At 40.4% G+C, this 20,508-nt stretch overlaps 1 protein-coding gene across 2 annotated transcripts in view; it reads left to right on the top strand.

Annotated features, from left to right (window-relative positions):
• LOC124556450 (dymeclin) overlaps positions 1–20,508 on the top strand; it is a 161,639-nt gene that overhangs the window by 93,204 nt on the left and 47,927 nt on the right. For both annotated transcript variants that reach the window (XM_047130402.1, XM_047130401.1), the window contains exons 8-9: positions 14,997–15,178; positions 16,796–16,921. In XM_047130402.1, the coding sequence (XP_046986358.1) occupies positions 14,997–15,178; positions 16,796–16,921 (308 nt within the window). The remainder of the gene's footprint in view (positions 1–14,996; positions 15,179–16,795; positions 16,922–20,508) is intronic.

Here is a 20,508-nt window from a genome sequence, read left to right as displayed (position 1 = left end):
CACTGTTTTCCAGAAAGAGAGGAAAATATGAGATTACAAAACTCTGGATAAAATGACTTACCAAGAGACCAGGAAGTAGTACAAGTGGTTGCACCCAGAATGTAGAACAATGTCATATTCTACAGCTATGATGACGTCATCTACTTTGGCAATTGTACTCCTACCTGTTACATCTCCGACAGTGGGCCGCCCTGGCCCCCTGATGGGTGGGGATCTCCCCTCTTGCTGCTTCCCTGCACCTACTTTGGGCTCGATGGGTTTACACTCACCAGGAAATTGGTCCCCAGCTCCCAACCAAAGACAAATCACTTTCCTACAGCTTCTCTCACCAGGAAGGGGTCCCTCAGGACACTTTGGAAGAAAGTTTCCACTGGACTACAACCAGACACTAGCCAGTGCTGAAGGAGCCACTGCTTGCTGGCCACAAGGCTTCACGATCATAATCTTCATGTGAAACTTATTCAGAGAAACCCCTGAAATAATCAAAATTCTCTAAGAAGAGGAAAGAGAAAAAAAAGTCCTCCAAGGAGGAGGATGTTGCGATGCCCTCCCTCCTCCCCCCCCCCCCCCCTCCACCACCACCACCACCACCACCACCACCACCACCACCACCACCACCACCGACCGACCCAGAAGCCGTCGCCAAACATTTTGCTCTGCATTATGCTCAGGCCTTAGCATATGACAATATGACATTTATCAATGTGCCTTTTGTGTTCTAAAACAGTGGGTGGAGCGAAAAGAATTATCTTTTACTTTATGCGACCTGGAGCCATATAATGGTCCATTCAGTGTCCTAGCCCACTGCCCTGATATAGCCCTAGAGCCAGACCCCATCCACAACCAAATGATTAAGCACCTGCTGGTGGATTATCAGCATCATATCCTTGCCATCTTTAATGGTATCTTGAGTGAGGTTGAGTTCCCATCACAATGGCAAGAAAGCATCATTGTCCCAGTACTGAAACCAGGTTAGCAACCTCTAGAGATGGACAGTTATCGCCCAATAATTCTAACCAGTGTTCTCTGTAAGTTGCTTGAACGCATGGTGAGTGGGCTGCTGTGTTGGCTCGTTGAGTCTTGGGGTCTTCTGGCTCCATCTCAGGGAGGTTTTCACGAAGGCCCTTTGACTACAGATAATCTGGTTTACCAGGAGTCTGCCATCCAAACGGCTTTTGCTCGACATCAACATCTCATACCCATCTTCTTTGAGCTGCAAAAGGTTTATGACACCACATGGTGATGCCACATCCTTGCTACATTAAATGAGTGGGGTCTCTGTGGTCCGCTCCCAGTTATTAACCAGAACTTCCTGTCACAACATGCATTCTGGGTGCAAGTTGGTACTTCCCACAGTACCCCCAATATCCAAGAAAATGGGGCCCAGCAGGGCTCTGTACTGAGTGTCTCTGGTATAGCAGCAGCTGTGGGGTCCTCAGTATTACTCTCCTTGTATGCTAAAGACTTTTTCTTCTACTGTTGCACCTCTAGTGTGGGTGAAACTGAATGTCAACAACAAGATGCCTTATAAAAGGCGCAGGCATGAGTCCTCATCCATGGCTTTCAGTTTTCAGCTGCCAAAATTCACGTTGTGCACTTCTGTTGACATCGTATCGTTCACCCACAACCGTAACTGTATGTCGATGACCAGCTTTTCAGTATGATGGAGACTTATCACTTTTTAGGACTGGTCTTCGATTCTTGGTTGATGCGTTTTCTCCATCTTCACCAGCTTAAGTGAAAATGCTGGCTGAACCTTAACACACTTCACTACCTAAGTAACACCAGCTGGGGTGCAAATCGCACTACCCTTCTGCAACTTCACAAAGCCCTGATACAATCCCATCTTGATTATTGGAGTCTGTCATATGGTTCTGCATTGCCCTCAGCATTGTAGATACTGGATCCAATACACCACTGCAGGGTTCAGCTTGCAATGGGAGCCTTTTGAACTGGCACTATGAACAGTTTACTCGTGGAAGCTGGAGTCCCTTCTTTGTGGATCAGATGCCAACAACAGCTTGTTGATTATGCAACCCATGTTTGCAGTTTCCCGGAGCATCTGAACTACCATCTCCTCTTTCCAAACACAGAAATCCATCTCCCTCAATGGCAGCCCAGATCAGGGATTATGATTGCAATCCATGTCTGGTCCATCCTCTCTGAACTCCAGTTGTTTTCCCTTCCACCTCTCCTCTGGGCCTACTCACAAAGACCTCTGTGATGCATCCCTTGGGCACAGCTTTGTCTTGACCTATCGCAAGGTCCAAAGACTCGATCCCTCCCGAGGCCCTTCGCCACAAATTTTTGTCCATCCTTGGCACGTTCTAGGGCTCAGAGGTAGTCTATACTGACGGCTCAATGGTTGCTGGTCACGTTGGCTTCGTTTATCCTCATGTGGGACATACTGAACTGTGTTCCTTGCCGGATGGCTGTAGTATTTTCACTGCAGTGTTGGTAGCCCTCTCTCATGCTTTTGAGAATATCCATTCCTGCACCAGTGATTCCTTTGTCATCTGCAGAGCAGTTTTCAAGCTCTCTACCGGTTTTTGGACTCGCATTGTGGAGGACGACGGTTCAAACCTGCATCCGGCCATCCTGATTTAGGTTTTCTGTGATTTTCCTAAATTGCTTAAGGCAAATGCCAGGATGGTTCTTTCGAAAGGGCACAGCCAGTTTCCTTCCCTATCCTTCCTCAATGTGAGTTTCTACTCCATCTCTAATGCCCACACTGTCAACAGGATGTTAAACAGTAATCTCCTCCTAATCTTTGACCAGTGTTATCCTCACCATCCTTTGACCATTGCTATCCAGGATTTCCTGTATGCCCTCAAACAATGTGACCTTCGTCTGGACCCCAGACCACTTTGGGATCCTGGGGAATGAACTTGCTGATAGCCTGGCCAAACTGGCTACCAGTTAACTGACTCTTGAGATCAGTGTTATGGAAACAGGCCTCCGATCATTATTATGCCATCAAGTGTTAAGAATCTGAAATACAGAATGGCTGACTTTGATGTCACCAAACAGACTATGGGTGATAAGGGAGACTACTAATCTGTGGAGGTCCTCCATGCAGGCCTCTCGCAAGGAATCTACCACCCTTTGCCAGATCTGCATCAGCCATATCTGACTGGCTCATGGTCATCTCTTCAGTTGTGAGGGCCCACCCCACTGTCGTCGTGGTTCCCATTTGACAGTGGTTCACATGCCATCAGATGCATAACATTCTTTTTATGAATGTGGGCAGGTCTTTAAATGGTGAGTTGCTGCTTTGTTTGGGGTCAACCATACCTTTGTTTTCATTGTGTTAGCATAAAGACACCATTTCTCATCACCAGTAACCACACAGTATAAGAATGGTCGGTGTTGTTCACAAGCCAATTAATAATGGACAAGCCGGCCACTCGCTGAGTTCTGTGATTTTGGCTTAGAGCATGCGGTACCCGTAACCTGACTTTTTAACCTTCCCCATTGCATGCAAATGTCGCATGATGGTCGAATGATCACATTTCATCACATTGCCAGTTCTCAAGTATGTTGATGTGGATCATCATGGTTTAATGTGTTTAAACGATCTTCATCAAACCCCGAAAGCTTTCCTATCGTGGAGAGTCACTAATGTCAAAACGATCCTCCTCAAAATTAGAAAACCATTTTCTTGCCATGCTCTGTCCATTGGCATTATCCCCACACATGGCACAAATGTTTCTGGTTGCCTCTGCCACTGCCACACCTCTACTGAACTCAAACAGAAGAGTATGTCATAAATGTTCCAATTTCTCGAATTGTCACTCCATTTCCTAGCATCCACAGCTCCACTCACTATCTCCAGATCCAGATGGCAATATGCAAACTCAAATAGCAGTGAACTAAAAGAGAGAGAGAGAGAGAGAGAGAGAGAGAGAGAGAGAGAGAGAATTGATACATAAACCCCAGAATACCAATATGTGAAACAGAAACACTACAAACTTATGCACCATTTAGCTTTAAAATCTTTCAAAAATCCTTAGTGTTTATGTCAGAAATACAAGCTTTGAAATTTTCACAGTAGTTTTAAGATTTCAATTACAAAAACATTGATAAAAATGAATTTCATTCATCATCATCAAGAGGAGCACACCAACACACAAGCAGACGTCATGTACAGTACAACATAAATAGCTGCACTTGAAAATGGGAATAAATTCTTGAAATGTGTTGTTCTATGTGTGAAAAAATGTAATTGGTGCTGTGTTCTATTATTTAACCCTGCTCCTTTCCCATCGAAAGTTATTAACTCCTTTCCCATCGAAAGTTATTAAAAGGTACTACAATTTTAAATTTAGGTTCTGTTTTCTCGTCTGCAGTTACATTTGTGCCAGGATTATATAGATTCAAAAGTACACTGGTGTGCAAAATTTAAGGATGAAAGTAACTTTCACTAGTGTATCACTGCCAAGTAACATAGCTTGAAAAAACGTGGATCATAGAAATAACTGACACAGTATAGAACGAAAGATAACTGAAAAAAACACGCAGTGAAATGGACAGAAATGACACTTTCATTCAGAGATAACAATAACACTGAAGTGACCACAATTCATGATATTTACAGAAAAAAAGCAGTCGATAGTCGTATGTTTTCAGAAATTGTAAGTTTATTTGCATGACCAGTTTCAGCATCTCGATTAATGCCATCTTCAGGCCCCTATGCCCTCTATGTATAGAGAATTAGATACATTGATGCATGCATAATCAGAGCCATCGGTACCTGGATTCCATCAATTTTTTTGTGGAGTGTGTACCTCGAATACTTGACTTGACTTGACTTGTCCAGTTTTCAAAGTACACAATCCACAAAAAATTCACAAAATCCAGGTATTGATGGCTCTTGTGCGTACATTGATATCTCCTATTCTCTATAAGGGAAGTGCATAGGGGCCTGAAGATGGCATTAATGAGGTGCCAAAACTGGTTGTGTAAATAAAATAACATCATCTGAAAATGTACAGCTGTTTGGTTATATTTCATTGTTAAATTTCTGACTAGCCGCTGTCCCATATCTGTGATCGATCAAAAGAGATGTAATCTGTGGTGGTCCCCAGGAAATGACAAAAGATGGGACATGGTTCTTAATAGGGTGTGTGATCACCACAGATGGCAATGTATGCTATGCAATGTGCTCCCATGCTGGTCACAAGATTGGTAAGGAATTCTTGTGGTTGGGTGTCCCTTTCCTCCACTAGCATGGATGACAACTGCTAGATGATTGTTGGTGCATGTTAATATACTGCAGTACGTCTTCACAATGCACCCCACATTGGATTTAAGTTGAAGGAATGGACAGGCCATATGCCAAATATATTGTTCTGACAATGTCGTCACGTGCACTGTTCGATGCAGTCACACATTGTCTTCCATAAAAAGTCATGGCAGAATGCACCACTTAAGACACACACGAGGAAGGAGTACAGTGTCACAATAATTTTTAGCAGTGAGTGTACTGTGATCAAAGATTTGGAGATCATTACGTCCATGCAGCTTTATGCCTCCCCACACTATAACACGTAGACTGTCAAAACGGTACTGGTCAACAGTGATCGTGGATGCATTACATCTTCTCACCGACAGCCAGCATTGTCGAACATGATTGTTTTGGTGGTCCAGGTGTTATGGTGTGGGGAGGCATAATGTTGCATGGGTATATTGATCTCCAAATCTTTGAACACAGTGCACTCACCAGTCAATGTTATTGTGACACTGTATCCTTCCCCACGTATGTCTTTTCAGGGGTGCATTTGGCACTGACTTCTTTTTATGGATGACAATTAGCAATTGCATCAAGCTGCGCAAGTGGGGAGGAGCTCTTGGAAATAGAGGGTATTTGGCGAATGACCTGCCCTGCCCTTTCCCATACTTAAATCCCATCGAGCATATCTAGGATGTAATGGGGAGATGTGCTGCAAGAAGGTAACGTGGACCAATGACCATCCAGCAGTTATCAACCATGCTGGTGGAGGAATGGGACACCCTACCACAAGAACTACTTACCAATGTTGTGGCCAGCACAGATGCATCTGGCAGAATATACGTTGCTGTCCATGGTGAATATATACCATATGCCCCACTTTTTGTAACATGCAGGGTAACATTATACATAATGTTGACTTCAGTGTAGTTGTTGTCTTTGAATGGAAGTATCATTTCTGATCATCTTGTTGTGTGTTTGTTTCAGTTACTGCCTGTGTTATACTTTAGCAGTTCGTTCTGTGTATGTTCCAACTTTCTTTGAGCTGTATTCCTTTAAGTTTTACCGAGCGAGGTGGCGCAGTGGTTAGACACTGGACTCGCATTCGGGAGGACGACGGTTCAATCCCGCGTCCGGCCATCCTGATTTAGGTTTTCCGTGATTTCCCTAAATCGCTCCAGGCAAATGCCGGGATGGTTCCTTTCAAAGGGCACGGCCGACTTCCTTCCCCGCCCTTCCCTAATCCGATGAGACCGATGACCTCGCCGTCTGGTCTCCTTCCCCGAAACAACCAACCAACCTTTAAGTTTTGTTCACCAGTGTATTTCTCCTATGGGTGCCAACTTATCACTTACTCTTTGTGCTCTTCGAGCAGGCTCGTCATCAGAGGGGAACCTGTTTCTGGATCTCATAGACTCTTTGTTGCTTCACCATATGAATTATACACACCAGCCAGTAACACCAACTCATGTAGGCTTCAAGTGTTATTTGATGTAAATCTTTTCAGCTGTCACCGTAAACATTTCGACCCTCTGTATTAGTCATTCTGACAACAATACTCTGAATACAATCATTCATAAGAGCTTGAATAGAGGATTTTATAGCACTTTGAATATCTCATAACATATTAGACAAGGAGTCAGCTTTATACCACTTTCACTTGGTGCTCTTCTAGTTTGTGGATTAGGTTCTAAGGTCTGCATGATATTTTCGTCATTTGACTGAGCCACTTGCATGTTGCTATGTATCATTCTCCGAAGTGTCTTCTGACTCAGATGCAGGATGAATTCTGTCATTAATTGTGTGATTTTCATCTTCAGACATATTCTCCTCACAGTCAGATGGATTTACTAATACTTCCAACTGTTTCTCAGGGGAAAAAATCATTTAGTTGTGATAGCCACACAGAAATTACTATGTTTGATGCAGTTCAAGCTACATGAACTGAGTCTGCACAAACAGTTGGCGAAACATTACCGGTAGTGATAATGCTTTGATAATTTGAACATAATAAGCGACTTTCATTGTAGTGTACCTAAAGAAATTTCAACAATGAACAAGCAAAGACTTGTATTGTTATAAAACACCATTATGAATGTATCTCATGCACATAGGAATACTGATATTTGTACATGTTGAGATTTTTTTTAAACGTGCAGATCATGTACACTAAGTTGTAACAAATTATGCTATAACAAGGGGGAGAGCCTTAAGATATGTAGAATGTAAAGAACAATGAAGTCATTGAGTTTAGAGTGTTAGTGCTTAAATACAAAAATGCGATGGAGCAAATATCTCCTTTGGGTCATATTGACTCAAAGAGAACAGAAGGGTTAAATCATTATTAAAACACATGGTTTGCAGCTTTCAAAAAATAATGATGCACTATTGTGTGTTCAGATAGTTTTGAATACCTGCATGAAGTTTTTGTTGTAGTTTCATGTGGGTCTCATTTTGAAACGCTACCATGACATTTACACGTAAAACGATCACAACCTCAATTCCTACAAAAACAGATCATATTGTAACTTGCCAACTAAGGAATCTCACTGTTGTGTATGTTAGGTATGTTTCATGACATTTTTCCAATTCGTGAATCTACATTTAAATACACACCCTACAATGTATGATGCATAGCGGAAGGCACCCTGTGCCACTACTAGTCCTTTCCTTTCCTGTTCCACTTGCAAATAGAGCGAGTGAAAAATGACTGTCTGTATGTGTCCATATGAGCCCTTATCTCAATTATCATTATGTAAAATGTGTGTTGATGCCAGTAGAATCATTCTGCAGTCAGCCTCAAATACCAGTTCTCTAAACTTTCTCAATAGTGCTCCTCAAAAAGAATGTTGCCTTTCCTCCACGGATTCCCATTTGAGTTGCCAAAGCATCCACGTAATACTTGCATGTTGTTCTAACCTACTGTTAACAAATCTAACAGCTCGCCTCTGAATTGCTTTAATGTTTTCCTTCAATCTGACTTGGTGCGGATCCCAAACTCTCAAACAGTACTCAACAATGGGTCATAGCAGTGTCCTATACGCGGTTTCCTTTAGAGATGAAACACACTTCTCTAAAATTCTCCCAATAAACTGAAGTCGAACATTCACCTTCCCTACTACAACCCTTCATATTGTTTTGCAACATTATGCCTAGATATTTAATCGGTGTGACTGTGTCCGGAAGCACATGACTAATGCTGTGCTCGAACATTATGGGATTGTTTTACCTACTAATCTGCATTAACTTCTATTTTTCTACATTTAGAGGTAGCTGGCATTCATCACACCAACTAGAAATTTTGTATAAGTCGTATTGTATCATCCTACACTCACTCATAGACAACCATACACCGTAGCATCATCAGCAAACAGCTGCAGACAGCTGCTTACCTTGTCTACCAGATCATTTATGTATATAGAAAATAACAGCAGTCCTATCACACTTCCCTGGACGCACTTCTGATGATACCCTTGTCTCTGATGAACACTCGCCGTCTAAGACAACATTCTGGGTCCTGTTATGTGAGAAGTCTTTGAACTACTCGTGTACCTGGGAACCTATTCTGTATGCTTGTACCTTTGTTAAGTCGGCAGTGTGGCACCTTATCAAATGTGTCATGGAAATATACGAATATGGAATCTGTATGCTGCCCTTCCTGCAGACCATCGATTATTTCATGTGAGAAAACGACAAGCTGCATTTCACTCAAATGGTGCTTTCAGAAACTGTTCTGATTTGTAGACAGAAGCTCTTCCCTCTCAAGGAAATTCATTATACTCAAACTGAGAGTATGTTCAAGGATACTGCAGCAGACTGATGTTAATGATGTTGGTCAGTAATTTTGCGGGTCTGTTCTTTTACCCTTCTTATTTATCGGAGTCACCTGCGGCTCATTCCAGTCGCTTGGGACTGTGCACGGGGCAAGAGATTTGTGATAAGTGCAAGCTAAGTGAGGGGCCAATACTGTAGAGTACTCTTTGTAAACCCTAACTGGGATTCCTCCGGATCTGACATATTACTTACTTTCATCTCATTTAGTTGTTTATCTGTACCAGGGATGCTTATTATTGTGTCCTCCAAGTGGGAGTCTGTGCAGTTGTCTGTTGAAAGATTGCTGAATTGCTAAAATTGATTTTCAGTCCTTGAAAGTCTCCAGAAGTCAAAATGCTGATCATCTTGATGTTGTAGATTTGTGGACATCCGTTATTTTTTGACATTATGTTGAATATTAAATTACACTTATGATCTGTATTGTGTAATAGACCATATTCTGTTTAGTAGAAATTACTCATCACATTAATTTAGATGAAAACAAATGTTTATGGTAAATCTAGCTTCTTAAAGCAAAAATAACAGTGGAAGTAGGCAGCACTTTAAATGAATGGTGGTGACATTTTATCCACAACCTGACAGCATGGTCAATGTCACAGCACCAATTGAGGATTAATGACATTTCAAGGTTTCCTGAGGGCATGTTTAATTGCTTTTTAACTAAATGCCCTGACTGCAACGTTCAACAAGAAAGAGTAGTACACACATCTCTTCTAGGTCAGTATCTGGATACTTTTGATTCAGTAATATTCTAGCCGCCTGCCCTGACTTTGCACGACATAGTGATGATAAATTACATACCTGAGCCTTCCTAATGAATCAGTATTTCTATTAATGAAAACAGGGTCAAATTCCTACAATAGTTCCAGTTCCTTCACGTACAGAAAGAAAAGCTTGGCGGGAGAGTTTAATTTAATAATATGTATAGATATGTGATACTTGCTTCCATAACAGATGATCAAGTCATTCTCTGTGTAGACAGTGTAAGAAAGTGATGATTTTAATGCTTTACCTAAAGCAATTCTGAAACAAACATAGAAGTGCTGCAAAGTGGGACTGAGTTGGAACAAACATACACAGTCCAGTCACATTATGGTGACAACCTCCTATGTTGAACATCAACATGCAGCAACTACTTATGAACAGTAGGTGGCAGCACTAGTAGTGGAGTGCATATAAAGCATGTCAGGTTGGAGGACTCCAAAAATATCGCATTCATTGTTGTAATGCATAAACAGAGTTATTTATCAGGTGTCCAAAAGGTCACGGCCATTGATTTTCTGGCCAGGGGTGGAAGCATTTCCATAAAAACTTAGTCTGTAAACTGTTCACGTGTCACTGTGGTTAGAGTATGCCATGCACAGCAAAATGGTGCTATCCAAAACTGCTGATGACACATCTGTGGTGCACCATAGGTCATAGATAACAGAGGCAAACAACAGCTGCAGCGATGTGTAATGGTGAATAGATGTGCAACTGTTGGGTGGCTTGTGGTGGTCACTGCACTCCCTTTGATTATTGGTAATATTGATAATCCAATCATTGGATTTTGTATGGCGCGATTGCACATGGGCGCGACAGATTGCACACAATGACCCGTGTCTTGGTGCCTGGAGTTTACAACCTTCACGCTATGTTTATATTAGTAAACTTTTAAGAGTGGGAAATAATCTGCAATACTTCACACAGTAAACTATAGGATTGACCCGATTTGAGGTACACTACTTTAATTAATCTTTCCTTAACCAGGGGTCTAGTTCACACACTCGAACTTTCTTCAGCAAGGACCCTAGCGACTCTTAATACATCACACGTCATATTGGTTACATTTCACATACACTGTTACAATAAAAAGTACACGAAAATTTCACATACTAATTTACAAATATCTTTTCACTAATTACTGACACGTCTACTATGCTGTGGCGACCTTTCTTTGTTTTAATCAAAGCAATTATCTTTAATATTAAATTTTTAATCACCTTAAGGTTTCTGGTCGTTACACTTCTCAATAGTTTTGCACCCACAGCGTAGTGTTCTGAAACTTGCAATTACAGTACCTTTTGTTGTCTTCTGCTCCAAACTGCTGATTGAATTCCACAGTTATAACTTGGTGTAAATATTTAAATAGAAATTTTCAGCCTCAGTAAGACTGACCATGCTTCCATTGTAATTTTGTTGAAACCGTGACTCGTACAAAAACCATGTATCATGTGGTAGAGGAAACAGGTTAGCTATTGATAAAATTCACTGGTAATGCACTTTGATGTTAACACTGATTTAATATAAACTATTCATCGTAGCACAATATTATTACACTTGAAAATGATTACTTTTGTTGGTCTTTGTTATAAGTTGCGGATTCACACTTACGATCACAACACGTTGCTGGTAGCGTCTTATTTGAACGAACTTGGCCAAAATAGTGCACTTAATAAATTTCCTCTTAGTAGTTGTATTGACATACCAAAGCAAGGATTCCAATTACGTGGTCATGCGCAGTTGCACTAGTCATTGCATTATTAATATCATAACTTTTAGTGCACTTAGTAATAAGTCTTGGCCTGCTTGCGTGCGATACATCTGGTGCCTTGCTACCTCATGACTTGACTGCTCATTTTCTTTCTTCCCACGGCCAGCTAGGCTGTTCCGTTTTGGTTACCTGGGTGAATCCCCACCTTGCTACTCTCGTAAAATTAACTTGTACTTTTACTTATACCCTGTTTACTTTCATACATTCTTTTACCGTCAGTACATATTAATTATCTTTTTTTATTCATTCAATTATTATCTATATTCCTTGAACACTTTTGAATATTTACTTGGGGGGGGGGGGGGGGGGTACTGGTCGTATAGTAAGGCTTGCAGTACTGTTCACCTTTTGACCGCTAGATGGCTCTCCTTGCCTGTCTCCAGTCACTCCTGCCATCTCGCGCCATTCATTTACACTAATACTACTGCTCTCAGTGCTTCTAGCATCACAGCATGATCATTCAGATGAACCAAGCGGCCACCAATGTGTACCTCAATGACCGTTTAGCACACATTGCAGGTGCCTTGGTTCATGCACCCATGCTGACTATTGTTCATCAGTGATGCAGGCTGGAATTTGCACACAACTGGATGTCCACTGGGTGACAACAGGTGACCTTTTCAGATGAATCATATTTTATGCTCCTTTGGGCAGATGACTGTTGACAAGTACTGTGTGAAATGTCGGAAAGCAAACAAGGAGGGACTGTTATAGTCTGGGGAATATTTTCCTGGCAGTCTTTGCGCGATCTCATCAGTCTGGAAGGCACAGTGAATCAACACAAGTATATATCTATCCTCAGGGACCAAGTCCACCTCTACATACAGTTAGTTTTTCTTCAGCTTGATAGCATCTACCATCAGGACAGTGCAGTGTGTCATACAGCTTGCAGTGTACGTGTATGGTTTGAAGAACACCAGGATGAGTTTACTGTGTTCCCCTGTCCACCAAACTCTTCAGATTTTAACCCAATCAAGAATCTGTGGGACCACCTCATTCGGGCTGATCACAACCATGGATCCTCAACCAGAAAACCTAGTGCACCTGGCCACAGCACTGGAGGCAGCATCACCCGACATCACTGTTATTACCTTTCAGAATGTCACTGACTGCCTTCCTGCATGTCTCGCAGCAGTCCGCACTGCAAAACGTGGTTATTTAGGCTTTCAGCAGGTGGTCACGTTAATGTGACTGGACAGTGTAGTATAGGTAAGAACCATCAATACATTCTTTTGCATATAAATAATGCTTAAGCCTTGTGTAGTACCATAATTCAGTATTAGTTCATCCTCAACATTACTTATGACAAGTACATTTTTCATTGCTGAAATAATAGAGATGTGATTAAAATTTATATGAGCCTTGTAGAGAAAATGCACAAAGGTGAAAATAGTTGTGGGATACCTCCTAATATTGTGTCGGACCTTCTTTTGCCCAGTGTAGTGTAGCAACTTGACATGACATGGGCTCAACAAGTCGTCAGAAATCTCTTACAGAAATACTGAACCTTGATGTCTCTATAGCCATCTGTAATTGCGCAAGTGTTGCCACTGCAGAATTTTGTGTACAAACTGACCTCTCAATTATGTACCATTAGTGTTCAATGCGATTCATATCGGGCAATCACAGTGGCCATATCATTCACCCGAATTGTCCAAAATGTTCTTTGAACCAAATGCGAACGATTGCTGCCTGGTGACATGGCACATTGTCGTCCATAAAAATTCCATCATTGTTTGGGAACACAAAATCAGTGAGTGGCTGCAGATGGTCTCCAAGTAGCCTAACATAACCATTTCCAGTCAGTGATTCCTTAAGTTGGATAAAAGGACCCAGTCCATTTTAAGTAAATGCAGCCAATGTCATAATGGAGCCACAACTAGCTTGTACAGTGCCTTGTGGACACTCTTAGGTCCAGGGCTTCATGGGCTCTGTGCTACACTCAAACCCTACCATCAGCTCTTCTTACAAACTGAAATTGGGACTCATCTGACCAGGCCACAGTTTTACAGCCATCTTGGGTCCAAACGATATGGTCACAAGCCCAGGAGAGGTACTGCAAGCGACATGCTGTTAGCAAAGGCACTCATATCGGTCATCTGCTGCCGTAGGCCATTAACACCATTTCTTGCCCCACTGTCATAACAATATGTTTGTCGTACCTCCCACATTAATTTCTGCAGTTATTTCATGCAGTGTTGCTTGTCTGTTAGCACTGAGAATTCTACACCAGCACCTCTGCTCTTGGTTGTTAAGTGAAGGCCTTTGGCCACTGCGTTGTCCACGGTGAGAGGTAATGCCTTAAATATGGTATTCTTGGCACACTCTTGGTACTGTGGACGTCGGTGTACTGAATTCCCCAACAATTTTTGAAATTGCACGTCCCATGCACCTACTTCCCTATTACCTTTCCACATTCAAGGCCTGTTAATTCCTGTCGTGCAGCAATAATCACATTGGAAACTTATTCACGTGAATCGCGTGAGTATAAATGACAGCTCCACCAATGCCCTGCAATTTTATATCGTGAGTAAGCAATACTACTGCGATCTGTGTATGTGCGTATTGCTATCCCAAGACTTTCACTACCTCAGTGTATGTCTATAACATTTGAGCTGAAGGCCTAAAAAGTGAAGAGAATATGCTAAAGGATATAATCTCCCCCTCCATCCCTTTTCACCCCAGAGAGAGAGAGAGAGAGAGAGAGAGAGAGAGAGAGAGAGTGTGTGTGTGTTTTACACATGGTCCAGTTTATAGCTGCAGTGAGATTTCCACTGGTGTGCAACTTTTTTTCTCCTAGATGGAGAAATTGTTATTTCAAAAAGGAAAAACTCTTTTGTTTGTTTTTCTCCATTCTCTGTGGTTTCCAAGTAGTTAATATTTCAGCTCAATTAGTGTTTTATTTATTTTTTGTATTAATAAATACCAGATTGTTTGTTATAATATAAATAAGATTTATATATGCCTCAGAGGTTTGTTTTATGTCTATTAAATATTTTGAATTTGTGGCAAATAAATAATAATAGTAATACCAAAGTTAATGTCATGGTTAAATAACATAAAAGTAAGGAACAATTTAGTTTACAAATGGGAGGAAACTACAGATTGTAATTGTATGTTGTCAACTGTGATATTATTATCCTAATGTCAAACAAGTGAGCAATACGGCTTCTTTAGTGTACCCTATTAAATGTTTACATTTTTCTGCGACAATTAAAATCCGAGGGAAACAGTATGAAACACTTAATTCATTATTATCACAGACAACGGGATAGAGCAGTTAAATGTGTACATTCTGATTAAACTTTCTTATATGATCACTGAAAATGTTGAGGTGTTACTCAGCTAATCCGAAAGTCACATATTATATTTTGACTAATAAAGTTTTTGTTGTTGCAGGCAATGTAGAAATCACACCTACAAGAGCAGCTTCAACTTTCAAGATTGATATGTCCCAGTTGTATAAAACACTGAGTACAGCTGTCAGTAGTGATCAAACAACACTACTTCTTTATCTATTAGTGCATAGGAATCCTCATGTACGGACGTACATATTAGCATGTTCTGACATTGAACAATTGGTATGGAAATGAATGTACTTTATTATTAGTATTATTGTTTTTTATTATTATAATTGTCATATATGTAATTGCATACTGTACCATTTGGATACCAGTAAGTTGTGTTTATAGTCAAGCTGTAATTTTTAACTTGAATAATATTTGAAGATTTCTGTCTTCATTTGCTTCCCACTAACACTTGTAAAGAGGATTCTGTTGTGCAACTCATAAGTGTCCCTGATCTTACTCATGAAACTCATCATTGTATCTTAACAGCTTCATGATTTCAGTTTTTCGCTGTTAATTTTTGAAGGGGTCCTTCAATTTTCTGTTTTTTTAAAAAATTGAATTTCAATAGGAAAACCTCACTGAACCAGTTTTTCATCACTTTGCAAATGAATTCATACCTTAAAAACTCTGTAGTGTACTTTATACCCAAGGGTAAAGTGATCACATTTTTATGTTGTATTGTTGGTGTCTGTTATTTTATAATGCACCTCAGAGTTTGCCTGAAGGTGCAGTCACGAACTCCATTTCATCTTTGAGGCCTCCCTTTCCTACGTTGTGAGCGGCACAGCCTTCACATAGCATTTGTGGAGACATCACTAAAGAGATAATAATTGGATAATAGGACACTGCAGCTAAAACAAAAGTGGTAAACTAGGTCATATAAGAACTAAAACAGAAACAGAAAAAATAGGGTAGATAATGCATTCAGGAATATCTAAAACAGACATGGACACAATGGACTGAAAAGAAAGTTCATATTTAGTACACAGAGTATCTTGTTGCAAAGATGAAAGTTTGTTAGGGTGTGTTCCAGAATCGATTCATCTCATCCTTAGGAGAACAGTAATAACTGCCCCGGCTGTGCTGGTGAAATGTGTTGTTGCAAATTAGCTCTTCTACACTTTGTAATGGACTATTAAGATTATGAATGAACAGCAAGATTATTTTAAAATTATGATGAATATGAATATATATTTCACCAGGACTGTAATTTTCCAAAAGATTCATGTGGGAATGATGCTGCTGCCAAAGCTGAGGACCAGGGAAAGATGATGCTCAGTCCCAGAAAATTATTGGTACAGAATTATCCATTGACAGCCCACTGTAATTTAGAATGTTATTCAGATGCCTTTCATAAATTTATTGCTGTTCATCTGAATATCACATGATAAATAGATCCATTATTTGTATTTATATTAACTCAGGGGCAGGATTCACTCTGTGGTAGTTCGCTGAGCATCCACAACCATAATGACAATTTTTTGTTCTTAGATGTTTGTTAGGCTTTCATATATATGTAACTGTTCATGTAATTTTATATTTTTATGGTGTGCTATTCAATATAACCAAAATGTTAGAAAGAATTTAATTTTACACTTGTCATGTGTGCTTGAAGTAGAGCATTTGTGACATTAAAATGTTGTAGGGTACTAGAACTAGACTTTGTGAAGGCGGTGGTATTTCACTTCATATGTTGGATGATCTTTTTCCATGAAAGTCAGCAGTCAGAGCTAATGCTCACATGGCACATAGTTTTAATCCATCATAAATGGCTTATTTCATTTTGTCCCTTCTGAGTGAATTATTGACATTTTCCTATAATTGTGATTTTTATTTTATTTTTTTCAGGTTATCCCCATTCTGAAGACTTTATACCATGCCCCCAACAGCAATTCTCATCACATATACATGTCATTAATTATTTTGCTCATTCTGAGTGAAGATGATCTTTTCAACAAGGCAGTTCATGAGATGGTAAGTTAATGTAGTTGCAAACAGTCTTTGAGGTGTACTGTAACAATTTCTAGCACACATTGCCATTATATAGTTTCGATTTGTGAAAGGAAGAAAAAGTTGGGCCACTGCAGACAAAATGACGGAAAAATTAGACTATTTGCCAATAGCAACAGATGAACCAGGCCAGAGCATGATGTCAAACAGAGGAATGGGCCACTGATTTAGGAAATGTGAGATATCAGACACTCACTCTGTGTTCACATGTGCTGTGTGTGCTAAGGATTGTTTACTTGAATGGCTGGCAGATGGTGCTGAAGATCTTCTGGTATATACGGCACAGATTATGGACCTGAATGAACATCCAAATCACAGAAACAGCACCTAGGTATCAAAAAATAAGAGGCACAGAGGCTATAAAACTTAATGCACTTATTAGGGTTCACTATCTATCATTCAGGCTTAATCAATGGGAGATAGCTGAGAATAAAAGACCTATGTTAAGTACAACTGATATTTTTTTTCTAAAACTGCTTATCTTTATGTTTTGTAACTTGAAGTTGGGACAGTTTATTTCTTGGAAATGAATTCTGGAACGCTACATCACACAGATGCACTAGTCATTGTTTACAAACAAATTAACAACAGCCTTTAACAGGAGAAATGAGAGTGTGAAGGTGATGAGGAACATGGCAAGATGAGCTACAATGATGTTGGAGCATCATGACAACAATAGCACAGGGCACTGAGCAGTGCAAGAACAATAGTGGGATACTAATTGGGTAGTAACAAACATAACAAATAAACAGACACAAACAAACAAATCTAACACAGCATGTCATTACTCATCCGCTGGGTTCAACGCGAATCCTTGACCTCCATTAACTGTAGTACTGATTGCGAATGGATGACTTTAACTGGGGAGTTGACAAAGTGGTTTATGACTTATGTCAGGCATAGCATATTGACCTGAAGTTGATTTATCTCTTGTCATGCTGTTGATGTCAAAGGTATATAAAACAATTTTCTTTGATCACATGGCCTGTCTTCCAACGTGAGACTGTCAGCAGCTGCACAGAACTCAGCAAGCACCTGCAGGATGCACATTAAGTGCCTTGTCACTACACGTCACATATCTGGTATGTTTATGAGGGTTCCCCCCCCCCCCCCCCCCCCCCTGCATCCACGTGGCAGCATTTAAGTAGCAACAATGTTTATTGTCAAGGTTACACAAATTCACCTCACGGATGACCACAGGAATGGAAGTTGCCTGTGTATTAGAAACTGTGGTTTAGATGTCACCTCATCTCTCATTTGGAACCTCACCTTGTCACGGGTTTATTGCTAGACTCGAGTTCTGGATGTAATAACAATTTTACTTATTAGGCAAACAGCCATTCACTGTGTTATGTCTTTTTTTTTTAATTACTCACTAACTATGCAGAAAAACGACACAAACACTGAATGAAAATCACTGTGCCTTGGGCGAAATTTGATGTGGCATATTCCATTTTACCACCTTACTTCCATCTGCCACAGCAGGTCAGCCGGACAGACTTTTTCTCTTCTTTTAGATATATATGTTTAAAAAACAAACTGATCTTGACACATTCCTGTCATACACACCAACTAACGGCATTTGACAACTTTACATTACAGCTACCAATTATTTGTCCAAATTCAAGCACATTTCTTAAGAACTAGTTCACTCAAGAGAGAATTGTCCATGTCATGGACAGGATTAGAATCAACAACCTTCAAAAAATGGGTCTTAGTATCTAGGCCTACACAGCCTCCACCGGCTGAATGGATATAGTTGTACAGGCACACTTAAAGTGGCAAGAAAGTTTGAATATTTCTTCTTTCAGTCTGTCACCACTGCTGCTCCTTTTGACTACAATGTCTCTCCCACCCGCACTCCCCCACCCCGCCCCTCTCGGCATCAGCATAAGAATGGCAAGCACAAATCATGTTGTGGACAGTCAGTTTCAGTAGCTCAGTGGGAGCATCCAGTTCATTACTCTAATTGAAAGAGGCAAGTTTTCAATTAAAGATGCAGGCAGGAGGTGTGGTGTACCAACTACTGGTGCACAGGGATGGTGGAAGAATTATGTTGGACGAGGTACTATGTGTGTGGCTTTTGGTTTCCTGTAAGGGTTTGATGTCTGCAAGAGTTCATCACAGATTTACATCCTAAGCCTTTCCAGGTTCCATGTGAGGACACGTGATTGAAGTTAGAAATAATGGAGGATTCTGACCATGACATTAGAGCACTGAAAGCATTTTATTTTCTTTACTTGTTCTTTTACTCAATTTTCTGTCAGTTAGAGCCAGTAGGTGATCACTTGGCAATGGAAAAAATATCTATCCCAAGATAGTAAAATATGAGTTAGTTTTCCTTTACGTTACCTTTTTAATTGAAATAAGTTTCTTTTAAATATATTTTTTGAATATTACATTCCTCTTTCATTTGCTCTCTGCCTACACATGTACAAATTAATAAATTAAGAGGCGCTTTCTAAGGCACTTCATCTCTCTCTGCCCGTTGATTGATAGCCCCTGCATCCTACCAAAAGTTGCCATAGCATCCAACTGTGACCACCTCTGCAAAATACTGAATAGAGACTGCCAGGTAACTGTATGAATAGTTTTCAGTATTATATATCACAAGGAAAACTAGCAGCATTCCCAATGTCACGAAACTTGTTCTACTATTTTCAGTTAATTCAATGGAGCCAGTAGTTGAACCAACAGTAAAATATTGTAGACTATTCAAGACCCCACATTCATAGTGTTCTGGTAGTGTGGGTAATGTGCTCCAAGGTGAAATGCTTTATTGTCATGGTGATACATCTTCTGAAACTGTAGATTTGTACCTGCATTACCAGCTTCCTATACATCTATTATGACTGGGTGTTCTCCTTTCATTCTGATGATTAAATGAGAATATGGGGTCTGGAGAAGATGCTTCCATCCTTCCAACACCACCAGTTAAGAAAACAAAGGGGGTTGGTTGAAAATAAACAACAGAGAAGCTGAGTAGTATAGTTTAGAGTGATTACTTATTTCATACAAACTTGCAGCTAATAGCTGTCAGTGTGCAACATTAATACTGTGTTAATTTGGCATCACAGATGACCAGCATATGGTTAATCTCCCCACACTGCAGAACCAACTGCCCATTAGCACTATCGCCCGTCTGTGCATCATGTAGTGAGGACTCGAGCCACGTTGTACCAGAGCTGTATTGTCAGTCATGACCATGACCTTGAGTTATTACAGTAAGTTTGGAAGAAGTTGTCGGTGACATGTCTTAGGATTAGTTTTGACATCAAGGGACAAATTTAGACAGGGAAATGTATGGCAGCAATGCACCTAATTTTGGTACCAAAATATTTAATTTGTTCCTTCCCCATCACACCTAACTCTGTTGCTGAGCTATTTTTCAATTTCCTAATGACTTCTCAAGTTTTTCCAGTGATGGCATGGTGAGGTAGCTACTATCAATGCTTATTTGTGATTTTGGCTTGGCTCTATTTGTGCAACTCTAAAAGTTTTCGTTTGAAGAAGAGCCGATGAGCTGTAATATCTGGAGAAACCTCTCTCTG

The sequence above is a fragment of the Schistocerca americana genome, chromosome X (assembly GCF_021461395.2).
Source record: "Schistocerca americana isolate TAMUIC-IGC-003095 chromosome X, iqSchAmer2.1, whole genome shotgun sequence".
NCBI classification, from domain to species: Eukaryota; Metazoa; Arthropoda; class Insecta; order Orthoptera; family Acrididae; genus Schistocerca; species Schistocerca americana.
The sequence above is the reverse complement of the archived record's forward strand: the minus strand, read 5'-3'. Positions and strand labels throughout refer to the sequence as shown.